At 36.9% G+C, this 17,418-nt stretch overlaps 1 protein-coding gene across 4 annotated transcripts in view; it reads right to left on the reverse strand.

The window, feature by feature from the left end:
• LOC127977529 (tetraspanin-9-like) overlaps positions 1 to 17,418 on the reverse strand; it is a 175,839-nt gene that overhangs the window by 14,395 nt on the left and 144,026 nt on the right. For all 4 annotated transcript variants that reach the window (XM_052582435.1, XM_052582434.1, XM_052582432.1 and 1 more), the window contains 2 exons: positions 8,841 to 9,032; positions 6,899 to 6,973 (listed from right to left, as the gene is read on the reverse strand). In XM_052582435.1, coding sequence (XP_052438395.1) covers positions 6,899 to 6,973; positions 8,841 to 9,032 — 267 coding nt within the window. The remainder of the gene's footprint in view (positions 1 to 6,898; positions 6,974 to 8,840; positions 9,033 to 17,418) is intronic.

Below are 17,418 nucleotides of genomic sequence, written 5' to 3' on the forward strand. Positions count from 1 at the left end.
AGACGAGGCAGTGTCTCTGTCTTTATCTTTTAAACTGAGAACAAAGCAGCACTAATTTATCAAATTATTCAAATGTTAATAGCAGTCTCCTTACTGTTCTTCCCTGACACATCCATAATCATTAAGCTACTTCTGCCAATGCACTGTACTAAACTTTATGAAAGTGAAAGTCGTGACATTTGCCAAGTGTGGTAACCCATTCTCAGAATTGGTGCTCTGCATTTAACCCATCCAAATGCACACACTCAGCAGTGAGAAGTAAACACACACACGGAGCAGTGGGCAGCTATATATCCAGTACCCAGGGAGCAACTGGGGGTTCAGTGACTTGCTCAAGGGCCCTTCAGCCATGGGTACAACCACCTACAACTCACTGAGCACAGAGACTCGAACCGGCAACCTTCAGGTAACTAGTCTATGTCTCTAACCATTAGACCACAGTTGCCCCAATGCTTGTGCTTGAGTGATTATTAGGCTATGTAAGCATTTAAAGACTTATTATAATGATTTGAATAGTTTATTAATAAACTTGCGATTAGTTGACTAATGCTTAAAATGAACGACCAGAAAAATCCTTAAACGAGAGCAGCCCTAGTAATCACAAACCTCTGGAAAAGTTATTGACAGTCATGTCAAATAATCTAGTCATCTTTCTTCTCATCCAAAAACCCACAAACAGGGCAGACTCTGTGGAGGACTCCAAAACAACTCTGTTTTCCGACAACAGAAGGGAAGCTGTCCTATCCTCCGAGGCAAGCGCAATCTGCAATGATAAATATCCTGTCACTGAAACGAAAAGTATTGGTAAGGTGGTGCTCTGCTCATATTCTGCTCCAGTCGCCATCTTGCAAGCCCTAAGGTACGAGCTATGCTAATGAAACGTACTGTTAGAAGCATCATATTATGCAGAAAGTTAATTAGTTCTTCTTCCAGACAATGAGTTCATGGGAAGAGTGCCAGTGTGAATGAAAGGTTACTATAAAGAAGTCCAGACAGGACTGTCAATCTAAATCAAGATGGATGTACTGCAGCCCAATTGTTTAGCAGTATTGTACCATTTTTGGGATATGAACAGAATCCGCCACACATCTTGGGCCAAATAAATCATTCAATGGTTTGAAATGTACAACTGGTAATAACATAGAAACAATTTTCACTCAGAAATGGTTAAATTTCAAATGTTAAAAGTAACTGAAATTCTGCAGTTGAAAGACTGAAATAGTATTTTCTTGTATAACAATCAGTGGATCATTCCCTGTCAATCCACTATTACATACTACACTATTTCTCAAAAAGCAAAAGGAGCATATGTTTCCCATGGCCTGTGGCTGCTTGTTGCTAATGCATAGCTCATTAGGAGTTTGTAAACCTGGCCTTTGGTTGTGTTTAAATAATATCTGTCCAGTTGGATCCAGTCTCATGACTGCATGGTCCAAAGTCATTTCAGCCGGCGTAAGCATCTGGATCGTGTGAATGACCTAGTGGCTCTTGGTGTTTGATTTGTAATCATTTCTCTCATCAGTTTCCTATGTTCTCAGGCAACATGTGAATGTAAAGATGTTAGTGTTTGTTTGGGAATTTGGAGGGTTTGACCTTAGGATCAGATGTAGCAAACAGATGACATCATTATCTATACCAACAATTCTTGGGGTGAACTGGGAGCGGAAACAGAGTGAATGGTGATATATAGAGGAAACTGATTTTCTTCAAGTCTTATGTGTGTTTGAGTCTCCAGAGTGTGGACAGGTTTGTCATATTGCTGCCCTGGGGGCTAGGGTTTGTGGAGATGTGTCAGCACAATGTGTGTGTTGAGGAAAGCCTGCTGTTTACTAAAGAGAGTAGAGGAAGATGAGGTCAGACAGAAGATTCGTAAATCACCTCCACTATGCCAACAAAAAAAGTTTTGAGCAATTTACAGTCCGTAAACACCCTTAAATCCTAACTTAAAAGGGATAATTCAATTTTGTTTATTTGCTCAAAGCATTTTTTTTCGACTAAATGGTTTTCATTGGAACTCAAAAGAACAAATCTGGCCAATCTTTTCAACATCAAAGAACAGACCACAATTAAGTAATTCATTCATTCATACTTGTAGGAGATTGTTGGCCACACTTTTCAATTCTATTTAAAAGTATACAAAGACGGTCAAGCTTCAAAATGTCAGAAAACAAAACTGTTCGACATGACAATAGAATGCAAGTTTTCTGAAAATCTTGATGTGATGAACAAACCAAAATTAAGCCGTTTTTCATTGCTTAGCTGTCCTAATAGGAATTCATAAGTTCATGAGAATAGGGAGTTGGATCATTTCAATGAATCATTCAATCCAGTTCACAAAACAGATTTGACTGATTTGTTTTTTAATGAAACTCAAGTTAAACTCACTGACTCAATGATTTTCTTGTAGTAACAGTTAATAGCCATAAAATGGGAAGATTATCAGCTAATAGCTTAAACTGACTTCAGAAGACTTGATATAAAATGTGCATGTAGACAACTTGTGCTATTTTCATCTCCCTTTGTATGCTCGTTTATATGAATTTTACATGAAAGTAAAGACCAATACACAATTTAAAATGAATATATGCTGGAAGAAAAAAAATTTAATATGGGTTTGTGACAACATGAGGCTGAGTTGTGCATTTCCATTACAGATTCATGCAAATCTTTTCAGATATATTATAAATGTTGATTAAAAAAAAAACTTGCAAAATGATGGCGTTTTCATTCACCCATGTTACTTGATTAAAATGTAATTTTTTCCTCTCGTGATAAGTCATGATGATATTTGGTAAGTTTACTTATATCACAGCCACCACACTAGCCATTCATTTTTAATTGAAGGAGATGTAGGATGATGAGCGTAGAGAGCCACTTCTGAAACATGCCGCAGCATGGCTGGTATAAACGCAAGCATTGACTAGAGTGGCTGCAAATGTGCTGCAAACATGTACAGTGTAAATAAGGGGTTATCCAAGCAACAATGGCAAGGAAAGCCCTTTATGCTTGAGAGCGGAATGATCATGTAACTTTTACTTACGCCAAGTGATCTGTAAATACGAAAAAAGTTCTCATTGCAGTGTTGTGAAATATTCCGTTTTCGAATCGCCTAAAAAAACCACCTCATGCAAGCGTAAAAAAATATTTTTGCCATAAATTAGTTTTTGCAAAGTTGATAGGTTTCCATTGGGCATATTTTCAATTTGCGCAATTTGAAGGGTAATGGAAACGCAGCTAGTGGCTGAATTTTCATTTTAAGATGAAATATCCCTTTAACAACAATTTCCACATTGAAAATAATGTTCCATTAGTGCATGTACGTAAGAGCTGCCTGACATAAGTGCCTGTCATGGGATGGTAATTTCCAGCCCAGATGATGGGCCAGACTCTTGATCAGCAAGGGAAAGTCTGGCCATGCTGTGAGCTGGCAAGATACGTGCAGTGTGGATCCTACTGTCACACCGTCAGGTGCTTTGAAACCTGGCCCGAAGTCCTCAAAACCCTGGCTGACCGCTTCACCTGTTCAGGCAGTTTACAAGACACTTTTGCTGCTTTAAGCTCATGAAGTGGAAAATGGCTATTTATATAGTCAAGCCTGATGTAAATCATTTTAACACTGGCACATTCGTTGTTGATTTGTTTAGTGCGAGTAAATTGGTTTAATTCTGAGCTAAAATCAGCAAGCACACAAGCAACCGCGATAATGCTGCCACATGAGATCATAAGCCTTACTCTCTCAGAATCACCTTGTAAATTGAAAATAACAGGAAATACAATGGAGACCAATGTTTTTTTAACTAAATAAGGATACGAGTTTGGGGACCTTTAAAATGGACTTGGAGTTTTACATAGTATCAAAGACACTCAATCCATTCCCTGCAAATGTGTGTCACTACTCATTTTTAGAGCATCCCTAATTGTGTGCTTTTACCCATGTAATGGCACAACATTAGAGGCTAAAAACTGTGAGTCATCTACGGATTAAACCATAGTCACAGATGAGGGGGCGAAAGTGCTCTGTAATGCTCTTCATCTGTCTCTGTAAGCCTATCTGAAAAATCACGCTACTGTGCTTTCCCCCTTTTCAAACCAGCTAATATGGCTTCATTTGGCCGCCATCCTGCGGCACACGCGCAGGAATGAGGTCATGAGCCTGAAGACGGATGCTCTAATCTGGTGCCTAGCCTTTGCCATCTGCTGCAGTCAGATGGTGGGTCACTGCAGGCCCCACGTGTGTGCTTTAATCCACAGCGTTCACGTACGCTCAGTGAGGTGGAGACCTACTATACCTTTGTTTCGCCAGCATATCTGCAGGAGGGAAACATCTTGCGGAGTTAAAGATTGAGGAAGGCACAAATCATTAAAACTGAAACTACAGATCTCACATTATGAAGCTATAAAAAAGATTTGAATTTAACAAATTCTTTTTTTTTTTGTGGCATATTGATATTAAATCAATAATAGTATTACTCCAGTATTACTCCAATCGTCAGTGTCACATAACCCAGGAATCATTCTAATATGCTGATTTTGTGCTCAAGAAACATTTCTTAACATCACCACAGTTTAAAATGCTTGTGCGGATTAAAATGTTAGTGGAAACTGTTAACTTTTTCATGTTTTTTTTTAGGTGAATTTATTTAATTTAAAATAAAATTTCTTCTATAAAATGTAAAAGTCTTGCTGTCATTTGTATCATCAATGCACCATCACTTATAAAATTACAGCCACAAGCTGTCAGTCACAGTAAATTAAAAATTCTGCATTAATTATTATTATTATTATTATTATTATTTTTTTTTTAACAGAAAATGTTAATTATTAAAGGGGTCATATGATGCAATTTAAAGTTTTTTTCTTTCGTTTGTTATGGTTTATTGTTTTTGTCTCATCTCAACGTAAGGGGCAAAACATTTCTGTTACACGCTTGAGGTATTCAGCCAATCACAACACACTGGACAGCTGTCCAATCAGCGTACTCCTCGATTTTCAGAACGATGAACTTTGTAAAAATCGACATGTTTCAGAAAGGCGGGGCATGGAGGCGCAACAATAATGTACATTATGTGGAAAATAATGTGTTTTTTTAATCTTAAACTGCGTAAACACATTGCATTACACTAAATACACAACACGACACATTTAAGCAACATCATATTTTAAATGTCACGTCAAAAATTGAAATGTACAGAATTCTAATTCACAATCTCTCTGGCTCTACTATCTTAGCAAAATGCTTGGCTTTAACTGTTTTTTTTTGTACAGAAAATGTGTGCTTTCATACACTGCCAGTGTGACTTTTTTTCCTTAGATGTGATAATTAATGCCTTGTGATTTGGAGATCAAATAATAGAGTCAATTAAACATTCCTCTGATGGCTCACGCCATTCTGGGCAGATGAAGCAGCAGGTTTTGAGTGACGGCTGTACCCCTGCTGGCCAGTTTATGCGGTAGAGAAATGAAAGAGACATGCTCACAGACTTGTGCAGTTGATACAAATCTCTAGATCTCATCTTCCCTCGCTTCCCTCTGAAGTATCTCCCTCATCACGTTGTGTTAAAGGTCACATAGGTATCTTATATCTGTAGTACGAACAACATCAATACATGGCAGGAGGTCTCAGAGAGGTCTTTAAAGACTAATACATGATAGGTACACTGCTTGCAGCCCAGCTTTCATTATATGAAGATAAAACCTTGAGTCTGCACACAATATAGCACACAATTGGAAAAAAGTTTGTGTCTGCAAAAAACAAACTTATACAGACAAGAGCAAGCTAGTCTTGCCACCAAAACACAGCTTCACGCTTGAGTGTGAGTTACACGCTCTGATAAGACAGCTAGGCAGTTCTCGTACCTTGGAGATCCTAATCTCTAAATGGATTGTGGGTAAGTGAATTACTTAAGCTTCCAAAGAGAGCTTGGCAAACGGAGTGAATAATGAACCACCCAGAAATCCTTGAAGGGATTTAACACCTCCTAGCATCCTGCCGTACATTTGGGAAGCGCCCTTGAAAAGGAGACGGTGCAGTGTACACTCTGAAGCATCTGTTTGTTGACATTCATGACTTCATCAAAGAGGAACCAGGACCTCTGCCTGCTCAGGGTTGGTAGTAATCCACCAGGATCTGCATGGTGTCAAAAGGTCAGACTGCCCAGTTTTAGACATTCCAGTTGGCACAGTATCACTTCCAGTTATGTGTGTGTGCACTGCCCTGAAGGTCATGAGAAAGAGTCTGAACACTGAGGCAGGTGGAAGGATTGACAGAGAGAGAGCTCAGCGCCAATTACTTGGTGACAACTGGCTGGGATTGGGCCTTGTTGTGCGTGGTGACCTCTGACCTTTGAGTGCTCGCCTGGTGATGAAAACTTTTAACCTGTGCTGCTCAAGACAAGAGAGGTGGCTGTTCTGTAAAGAACTCGATGACCTGATTAAACTTGGGAAATGGGATGAGAATTTGACAGTTTCCATCGAAATAGTTTTTGCTGCAAATTTTATGGGGATGTTACAAAAAAATGGTTGAGAGAAACAACTAAATGTGCATAAAAAATTTATATGTTTGCTCAAGGTGGATCTTTTTTGTTATGTAAGAATACATGTGAATAAACTACAATGAAAATGCATTACAGAATCAATAATTTATGTTTAAATACACAGCTATGAGGATTCTTGACTAATGAGATTTCATGTGGGCGTGGCTATGCAGCACTATCCAAAACTCAATTGCTTACAGATTTGAATCGTTTGTTGATTTACGTCATGCCTGGTTAGGATAAGGTGCAATTTCATGGGATTTTCCCATCCACCAGGCAAAATCAAAGCTGAAGAATCTACCACTAATTTGTATGGAAATACAGTTAAATCATTTGCATAGTATAAACCTGGTGAAAAGGCTTACCTTATCAGAGTAGACGAAGAAAAGAATGAGCAAAATCAGCTCAGCCAGCAGAATAATCAGCAAGACAATGAAGAACTGCAAGAAAAATATACACAAAAAAAAGGAAGTGAGTGATACGCTTGAGAGTGAAAAAGACACAGGGAAAGACCTGTCTGAATGAATCATCTCAGCTTTCTACACTCACCCTCTCCTTCTCATTCTATTTCACTTCTTCAGCTAAATATTTACACAGCCTTCCACACAGCATGCGCCTTTCAGCCAGTAAACATTATTTCACTGAGTGCTCAGTACATTTTCCAGTCATCTCCTGACGACCGGTTCTGTCAAAGTCAGATTCGAGCCATCTGAAAGCCTTTAAGACACTTGTTTATTGAACCCTCGACATTGACAGGTCCACAAAATAAGTTCCCTTCCGCCATTAGAGGAGGGCGAGTACGATTGTGTTGACTATGTGCGGCCTCGCCAACCGCTGAATGACAACGTGTGTACATATCTGGTCTGCCTTGACTCTACTCGCTGGTCTGGACCATATGGGGTACGTAAATAGAGCAAAGTTGAAGAAATGGATGTGAAGACTGCAAAAGCTTTGAAGGTTCTTCCTTCCTAGACCTCTGGGGGAAGAGAGCGCTAAAACACATCCAGAAACATAGGGCTGGCTGCTTAGATCTCAAACCCAGTGACGCGAAAACCCTTCTCTGATGTCTCACTCTCCCTCAGAGCCACGGACACGTCTTATATACAGCATAGATAGCGAAATCTAAAGGTCAGGCCATTCGAATTTACACCACTCCTATCTAATGGGCATTTAGGGAACCATAGGAACTGGAGATTGACATTAAAAATTAATATGGAGGGATGGTGGTGATGATGATTCTGGGTTTGATTGGATTTGTGAATTCTCCAAACATCTCTTCCTTCACTTTAATTTAATCTAACATGTGTTTTTTTTTAATAAAGTAAACAAACTAAAATATGTTTTTTTGGAATCACATGCTAAATCCACAAGCACATATTTGCAATATTTAATACTCATTTACCAGAGCAAATCAATGTCATGTCAGATGCATTATTCACTTCTGTAAATAACAGAAAAGCATGCAAGTGACAACCTTTTTCAATCAGGCTGTGTTTAACACCATTAGCCGAATGAATGAGAAAGTGAAAATGAATGTAAAATCAGAGAGAGACTGGCAGACAAAGGGAGGAAATACAGAGGCATGAACTCTAGTTCCAAACCGAAACCCCTTGAGTGCAATGAAGAGGCATATTTTGCAATGCAGATAATTAGCAAACCTCTCTGGTAACAGTTTACTTTAAGCCTGAATGTTTAATGCATTATAAAAAGGTATTCATAAGGCCACTTTGCATCCTGACAGCGCTTGTTTTTGGATAATGACTGATCAGCTGTACATTATTCCACTTTTTACACAGCTACTCACCGAATAAATAAATGAAATGACATGAAAAGTTAATTTGGTTGAAATGATTTTTTTATGTGAGAAGAAAGAGACTGGAGACCAACACAGAGCCATGAAACTAGCACATTGACTGGGAAAACAGTCAACTATACATTTAGTAAAAAAAAGCAGGTCCATAATGTATAAAGTGCTGCGACTGACCAATCAGAATCAAGTATTCCATAGAGTTGTGTAAATAGTACCTTATATTTTTCATATTTAATTTATAATCTTATATCTTTTTATAAATACGTGAAAAGTAATAAAGACTTCTCCTTTAAATAGTATAATGAAATTTAGTGATATTTAATGTGCTTCAATCCATTTTTAATGCATTACACAATTTATATAATATGTATATATATAATAAGACATGAAAATTACTCAGAAAAAAACATAAAAGACCAGACATCACAAGGTAATCAGGTAAGTGGAAACATTTTCTTCTCACAACAGACAAAGTGTGTGGGTGTGGTATAACTTACGCTCAGAAGCAGGCACTTGTTTTCCTTGATGGCACCCAGGCATCCGAGGAAGCCCGTCACCATGACAATGGCGCCTATGGTGATGACCATGTTGGCAGCGGAGAGAGAGGGGAAGGAGGGGGAGAAGGTGGCGAAACTGCCTTGAGACACAGACAGCCAGATTCCAACTCCCAGCAGCCCACAGCCGCACAACTGCAGAGAGAAGCAACAGATTATGAGATACTGATGCATTCTGGGACATCGGTTCAGAGCGAAAGCTGTTGTTCAAAAAAACAACATTCATTATGCACAACAAATACTGACTGAAATATAGCTTTCCATCATGAGTAGACATAAGAAAGCATGATGTGCTTCTGCCTCAAACTCACTGTAGAGAATGCAGAGGCCCACTGGAAAAAGTTGAAGAGAATCAGCAAAATAGTAGGGCCCTATGATCTCCGCAATGTGGAAAACACAGAGGGAATTGTGGAATCAAGTCATAAAAAGAAAATTATGGTATGACACGTAGGTTATTACACTTAAATCTCAAAATGCACTAGTGTCATTGAATATTAAGCCACAAAAATATGCATGTTAACTACACACATACTGAAGCGTACGTAATGCTCATTGATTTGCTCAGATGCTCAGTGTCTGCCGTCAAACTAAATGAGGACATGAACACATGAACAACATCTCCAGAATTACACATTTTAGTGTTTCATTTGAGAAAAAAAACCTATCGTCATTTCATATACACACACAAATGTAAAGTTCTTTGTGGCAACCTGTCAAAATAAAAGCTCGGTTTAACTTTAAGACATTGTGCCAGAAATATATTACTTTAGTTCAGTAGAATGTATGTAATGCTACTACTACTACTACTACTGCTATAATTATTCAAACTTTATTTTTTAAGGAATCACACAATATTTCTTCCATGTTTTAATTTTAATAGTTAATCCCCTTTGTTTACCAAAAAATAAAGTTAGTTTAATTTTCATTCATTAAAAGAAAAGGCAAATAATGTTTAAAATACACAAAATAGAATGTCTGAGGGGGAATTCAATTTCATTTATTAAATTTTAATAAATGAAATTGTTTTTACACATTCAAATAATTATACATGCTAAAACAGAAAAAAATAAGAGGAGGTTAGATTTTTTGATCCTAAATGTCGTTTTTTTAAGACTTATAAACAGATATGAAATGATATGATTAATTTCATGATTTTAATTAATTAGACATGCTTTTTGATTAATAACATTTCATTTAAACATAAAATGGAGTCCAGAAAAATGAAAATGGTGAAAGACAGAAAAATTCAAAGAAATTTAGAAAAAATAAAACTGATTTCATAGGGCCCTATAGTAAAGAATATTTTGATAGGGCAACAATTGGTCATACCAACAGGTTCCTCTATAGGGCACAAACAACCTGCCATCTTGGCCTCTTGAGGGCCACACTATGATTCTGATAAAACACAGACATTTGTGTGCAGACACAGTCCAGCTGTGTGACTGTGGTGATGAATCTGTAATGAGCTTATGATTGACAACATTTAGAGGAGAGGCTGTTTGCCCATCAATCTGCAATAAGGGCACAAAGTGATGCCTGCAGAGAAGACGAGGAAGAAGCGGGTGACATTTCCTTCACTGTTATTGGAATATCCAAAGCAATCTCCTCATGAATACGGAATGACACCCGGCACTGATAAACTGGTGGGTGCCACATGGCAAATCAAAAAGCATCACGAGTGAATGCTGTTGGCGCTGAAGTGCAAGCATGTTCAACAACCGACCAATGGCGCAGCAGTGATAAAAGAAATTTCGACAGTCGCATCCTCGAGTTTTCTGATGTTGTAAATTATTAATCGCTTTTACATGCGCTCTCATTCACTTACAAGCATAAACGAGGTGGTTAACTGAACCGCCTGACAATGCCTTCGAGATTGAAGCAGCAAACTTGAGGACAGGAACTCAGTGAAACAAATTCCTTCAATCATGGTGGTTGAAATTATCAGCACGCTCTTCTGCCGACTACCTTTCCCACCATGGGAGATAAAGAATGCTGTGAGAGACACGGAGGCTGTGTGTATCTCACACTTGGCAGGTTAAAAGTGGACGCTGGAGTTCTGTTTAGTGAGGGAGCACTTTAGCCTGAGGGTGCGGGCCGTTTTTAATGCCCTGGGAGTAGAGAAATGGCTCTGCGCTAATGTAACATGGAGAACCCGATGCATCAACATCCACATTATGAAGCAGCGAGTTGTCAAATAACCTGAGAAGCAGCAGTCTCTATGAACCTTAGTCAGAGTAGATTTTCTTGTTTAATTTGACGTTAATGAAAACAAGGATGTCAGAGATATCTGTACCTGTAATGATATGTTACGATTCAATTTAATAAGCTGCGATGCATCATTATGCAATAATTGGCCTCCTTAGTTACTGTTGCTATCCCTGACAAACAATGCTTCTCTCACACTTCATGTTCTCACGAAGCGAAAAATACATCGCAGAGCAGAGGAAACTGACAAAGTGCTGACAGACAGAGCAGGTTACTTCTGAGGTGAAACAAGGTCTCAGGACTCTCAGCTTTCAAAATTGTGTCATCAAAAAAAAAAAAAAAAAAAAAATCTAACAAATAAAATTTCGTGGCTCTTTATTATGTCATGACAGATCACTATTGCATCAGTTCAAACATGTAAATCGGTCATCTTTTCATATTTAAATGAATATGAATAAACATCATAAAGTATTTTATTTAAACCGTGGAAGATCACCTGTCAATCAAGTTCTTTGTGAACGATAAACTGGGCCACGATTAAAACTGCAGCAAAACAAGAGAGCAACCCTGCATTGTCTGTTGTGGTTTACATGTACATTTATTCATTTAGCAGATGCTTTTGTCCAAAGTGATTTACAAATGAGAACAATAGAAGCAATCAAAACTAACAAAAGAGCAATGATATGCAAGTGCTATAACAAGTCTCAGTTAGCTTAACACATTGCAGTACACAATGTTTTTTTTGTATTATATATTAAATAAAAAGAAAACAAAGAATAGTCAAAGAATAAAGCAAGCTAGTGTAAGATGCCTTTTTTGCTTTTGTTAATTGTGATAAATGCAATATATAAATATCTTTGTTCTGCTAAAAAAATAAATAAAACTACAAATGTGACTCGTTTATGTAGTACCTTTTAAAGCCCAGTGTCACTTTACAACAGAATTTACTACAGGTAATTACATATAGGGTAATTTTTTTCACATATACAGTACAGACCAAAAGTTTGGAAACATTACTATTTTTTATGTTTTTAAAAGAAGTTTCTTCTGCTCATCAAGCCTGCATTTATTTGATCAAAAATACAGAAAAAAATGTAATATTGTGATATATTATTACAATTTAAAATAATTGTTTTTAAATGTATTATACTTTAAATTATCATTTATTTCTGTGATGCAAAGCTGAATTTTTAGGATCATTATCAAATCATTCTAATATGATGATTCATTATCAAAGTTGGAAACAGTTCTGCTGCTTAATATTTTTTCAGAACATGTGATACTTTTTTAGGATACTTTTTTGATGAATAAAAAGTAAAAAAAAAAAAAAAAAAGTAAAAAAAAAAAAGCTATGTTTTTAAAATATAAATATTTTGTAATAACAGTATACACTACTGGTCAGTATTTTGGGGTCAGTAATTTTTTCTTTCTTTTTTAAAATAAAATCAATACTTTTATTCAGCAAGGATGTGTTAAATTGATAAAAAGTGATAGTAAAGAAAATGTATTATAAGAATATATATTATAATTATTTATTTTGAATAAATGCAGTTATTTTTAACCTTTCATTCATCAAATATATTAGACAGCAGAACTGTTTCCAACACTCATAATAAATCAGAATATTAGAATGATTTCTAAATGATCATGTGATCGACTGATGTTACATGTGACACTGAAGGCTGGAGTAATGATGCTGAAAATTCAGCTTTGCATCACAGGAATAAATTATTGTTTCTTAAGTATATTCAAATAGAAAACTATTATTTTAAGTTGTAATAATATTTCACGATATTACTGTTTTTTTCTGTATTTTTGATCAAATAAATCCAGGCTTGATGAGCAGAAGAAACTTTTCAAAAACATTAAAAATAGTTATTTTTCCAAACTTTTGGTCTGTACTGTATACATATATATACAATATTATATTTCTATTTTTAATGTTCAAATAAATAAATAAATATACATACATGCACATATTTATTTATTTATTTATTTGAACATTAAAAATAGAAATATAATAAAGAGAACACTTCCAAATGGATAAAACACTGTCCTACATTTTTCCCCACATTGAATATTCTGTTTTACTTGTTATATTATGTTCCAACAATATACCACAAAGCTCATTTGCATTTGAAATATGAACAAATTTATCACTGGAAGTTTGCTGGTGCACTATATTTCTTTATGGGAATGCACAATTGAGGGTTAAGCTAACAGACTAATCTACATTTAACAACACTGTTTCTCAAATCACTAAGCCATTTCGTGTCCATCCATCATGTAGCATTTATATGTGTAACAGTGACTGAAGGTCATTAGCATTAGCATGGTTGCACTGCCTCAGCACCGCTTAAAACATCATCGAACACTTATAAAGTCAGAGCACGCCTGGAAACATCGACCATACTTCTAACCGGCCCCGCTGACCATCCTTCAGGCTGTGTGCAATTTCAACTCATTTACCTTATTTGTAAAACCTCTCCTGTGGCTCAAACGGCAACCTGTGCAGTCACATCAAAAACTCCAGGAAGAACCAGAGGTGAGAGGCAGATTGAGAACACATTAGCAGGAGAAAAAAAAAGACAAGGGTCGGGGTGCAACATTCAGGGAAAAAAAGTGTCCTCGGAGCTACAGCAAAGTCCTGAAAGCCCAGGAAAAGGACGTGAGTGGGGTGAGGCGAGTGCTTCATAATGGTGCATTAGCAGTGTGTGCCTCAGCGGGGGACATAAATGGAGGCTTTGTTCTTATCTGATGAGTCTAAGATGAAAAAAAATGAATGAGAGAAAGAGAGACAGGGAAATTCTGCCCTCTTGCTTAAGTTCTCACTTGTTTTGGACCAACTCACTGGACAGATTTAATAATTTAACACCCAACTGAGCTCAGCACTTCAAGAATCCTTTCTTGACTGTTCTGTTTGTAGTATTTTTAAGCTCTCTTTAAAAAAAAAAAAAACTGGTTGGAGAAGCAAATCAATGACGTAGGCTCATATTAATATTGTCAAATCTTTACGATGAACTGAAGTGGAATTAAAGTCGCTGCTGATGTGTCTGGGAGCACAGAGAGTTTAAGGGGCAAGAATACATTTCACCTCAGTTACAAGAACTGTTGGAAGAAATATTTCAAACACAGATTTTTGGGCTACTGTACCAGAGCAGTACTCATGATCACATGACTTTTAGATTCATGATCTATCAAAAATAAAAAGAAGTTCCAAAATATGCTTAACATAGATAGCATGTGGTATATAGTATACGGAAACTGTAATTTCCATAAGAATGAGTGATGCTTGCATGGCTCTGCTGGAGATGGAGCTGTCAGTCACAATTCCAGCTAGACGTCTCTTTGGCACTGCTCTTGTGCTGGTATTCCACTGCATCTTAAACACCACTGAATATATGTGGGAGAAGCCTGGCATCTCACTCTCAAAGCTAAATTTTCAACAGATGCGCTTCACTGGATTAGTCTATGAGTGTCATTCATGGTTGGAGGGGACGTTCATATTTGATGCTCTATAGGGTGAGTGTTTGTTTTGAAAAGCACTGTGCTATATTTAAAGGAAATTTATCATGGGAGGCCTGTCTCAAAACGCTGCACCCAGCTTGGTGCATCTTAAGCAGCGTTCCTGAGGAATAAACACTGGACTGGTAAAGACACTGTCTCTCACCTCCGATTCCTCACAGGACAAAGAGGACACCAAGCGTGTCATTTAAAAAGGTGAGGAAGATGGTCCTGAAAAAAAAGTAAGGTTTGATGAACTGCATTAAAATGGACAAAAAAAGCATATTATATTAATATATTAAATTATATAATTTTGAAAAAAAAATAAAAATAAAATAAAGTTTTAAAATAAAGTATTTTTGTACCCTTTATAAAACACTGACAAACAATAAAGACAAAGGTAGTGAAAAAGACAGGCTTTCTGCTAGCTTTATGGAGGAACATCAAAGAACAGGAAGTTTCGAGTTCTAAGAGACAACTCAATTTAAATGGATGAAAGGGGTTTGCAGAAAGACATGTGGTTTCAGTTCAAGGTCGCTGTAATTGAAACTGTGGAACAGGTTCTCCAGGAGTTGAGCTAGAAACTTATCCATCACTCTGACTACTATATCAACTGCATCAGAAACCTGCTCACTCACAAGCAGTCATGCAACTTCAATCTTATTTCAGGCCAATGATGGTCTTTGTGTGTACGGGTCTGCAGAGAGAGTGATTAACCTTTTCATGCTCTGCCTCAGAAGAGTGTCCAGCAAACCAGCCTTAATGAGAGTTTACATCACCCTGACCCACACGTCTTTACAATTTATTAGGACACACAAGCCCTGGAGTATCTTAAAACCGTGTGCATGTGTGCTTTTGAAGGACATTAAAGGAATGTTCCAGGTTTAAAACAAGTTGAGCTTTATCAATAAATGCTGTGACATGCAGGTATGTTTAAATCAACATTTAAATTTAGCATTTTTCACTTTCCCCCCTTCATTTCAAAACTTTTTTTTTTTTTTTTTTTTAATCGAATTTAAATGTCTTGGGTGTGAAATTGTTTCACATATAATATATAATATGTGGTAGTCAATAAATTATATATATCTTGATTATCCCCAAGACATTTGGGCAAATATGCGGTGGACTGATGAGACAAAAGCTATACTTTTTGGAAGCTGTGTGTCCCGTTACATCTTGGATAAAACTAACACATCATTTCATAAAAAGAACATAACAGTCGAACATGGTGGTGGTAGAGTGATGGTATGGGGCTGCTTTGCAGCTTCAGGACCTGGACGACTTGTCATAATCGATGAAACCATGAATTCTGCACTCTATCAGAAAATCCTGAAGGAGAATGTCCGGCCATCAGTTTGTGACCTCAAGCTCAAGCGCACTTGACTTACGCAGAAGGACAATGATCCCAAACACACCAGCAAGTCTGCCTCTGAATTACTCAAGAAAAACAAAATTGAGGTTTTGGAGTGGCCAAGTCAAAGTCTGGATTTAAATCCAACTGGGATGCTGTGGCATGACCTCCAATATGCCAGAATTAAACAATTCTGCAAAGAAGTGTTGGCCAAATTTCCTCCACAGCAATGTGAAAGACTTATCGCCTGACTGCAGTTGTTGCTACAAATGTTGGCACAACCAATTATTAGATTTAGGGGGAAATTACCTTGTCACATAGGGCCAGGCAGGTTTGGGCAACTTTTTTTTTTAAATAAATTAAATCATTATTTCAAAACTGCATTTCATATTTACTTGGTTATCTTTGTGTAATATAAAATTAGTTTGATGATCTGAATCATTCAAATGTGACAAATATACAAAAAAACCCAAAAAAAAACACGGAGGGGGCAAAAACCTTCACACCACTGTATATCAACAACAAAATTCATTTAAAATGTGTGGATTTATAGTATTTTTCGCTCTTTTCCTAGACTTCTTTTTTTTCCCCCATCATCTTTTCCCTTCACAGATTGATCAAATGGTCTGTTGTGTGATATTTCATGTGATATGAGGTCATTTATAATAAATAATTTTTAAATAATTAGCAAAACAGTTTAAAATAGAAGCATATCACACCACAGGAGAAGTCAACTTGCATTAGTCACAGCAGCTTTTGATAAAGCTTAACTTGAAGTGAACATGGAATAACTGGTGGTCAGAAGATGGTTAACCACTTAAGATTAGAGAAACCAAGAGAATCTGTAGACTTAAAAGCAAGCAATCTATTGCTCAAAAAATGATCTAATTTTCTCCAGTGTGCAGCATTTATAACCTTCATACAAGGGTGATAAAAAGAAATAAATAGAGAGAGATTGAGAAAACAAAGAGAGAGCTGCGCCGCCCCGGGGGTTGTGGGTCTCTCTTTAAGAAGCCAGTTTGATGTCATTGATTTTATACTAAAATAAAACAGTCAATTGTAATGAAGACATAAAGGCTGCTATGTGCTCCGCACCAAGAGGGAAAAGATACCCCATTACTGAGCAGCCTCATCCTGCTCAAATGACCGCTGGCCCTTTATTGCTCAAATAGACTGTAGAGATCCACTTGCATCAGGTAATGTAGTTTTAAATCACATTAATGGATGTAAGTAGTGTTTGTACAGAAATAAGTCCTGTAATGCCCCATTGATGATCGAGATGTTGAATTAACTTGATGATATCAATTTAAAGTGCCCCTATTATGGATCTTTGAAATTGACCTGTAACCCTGTAATATAGTTCTAAGTGAGTGAAAACATCCTGCAAAGTTTTAAATCTGAAAGTGCAATGTGTTTAAAGTTATTGCCTATCAAAAGATTGAAATGAGTCATTTTTAAAAC

Source organism: Carassius gibelio, chromosome B18 (assembly GCF_023724105.1).
Source record: "Carassius gibelio isolate Cgi1373 ecotype wild population from Czech Republic chromosome B18, carGib1.2-hapl.c, whole genome shotgun sequence".
Lineage (NCBI taxonomy): Eukaryota > Metazoa > Chordata > Actinopteri > Cypriniformes > Cyprinidae > Carassius > Carassius gibelio.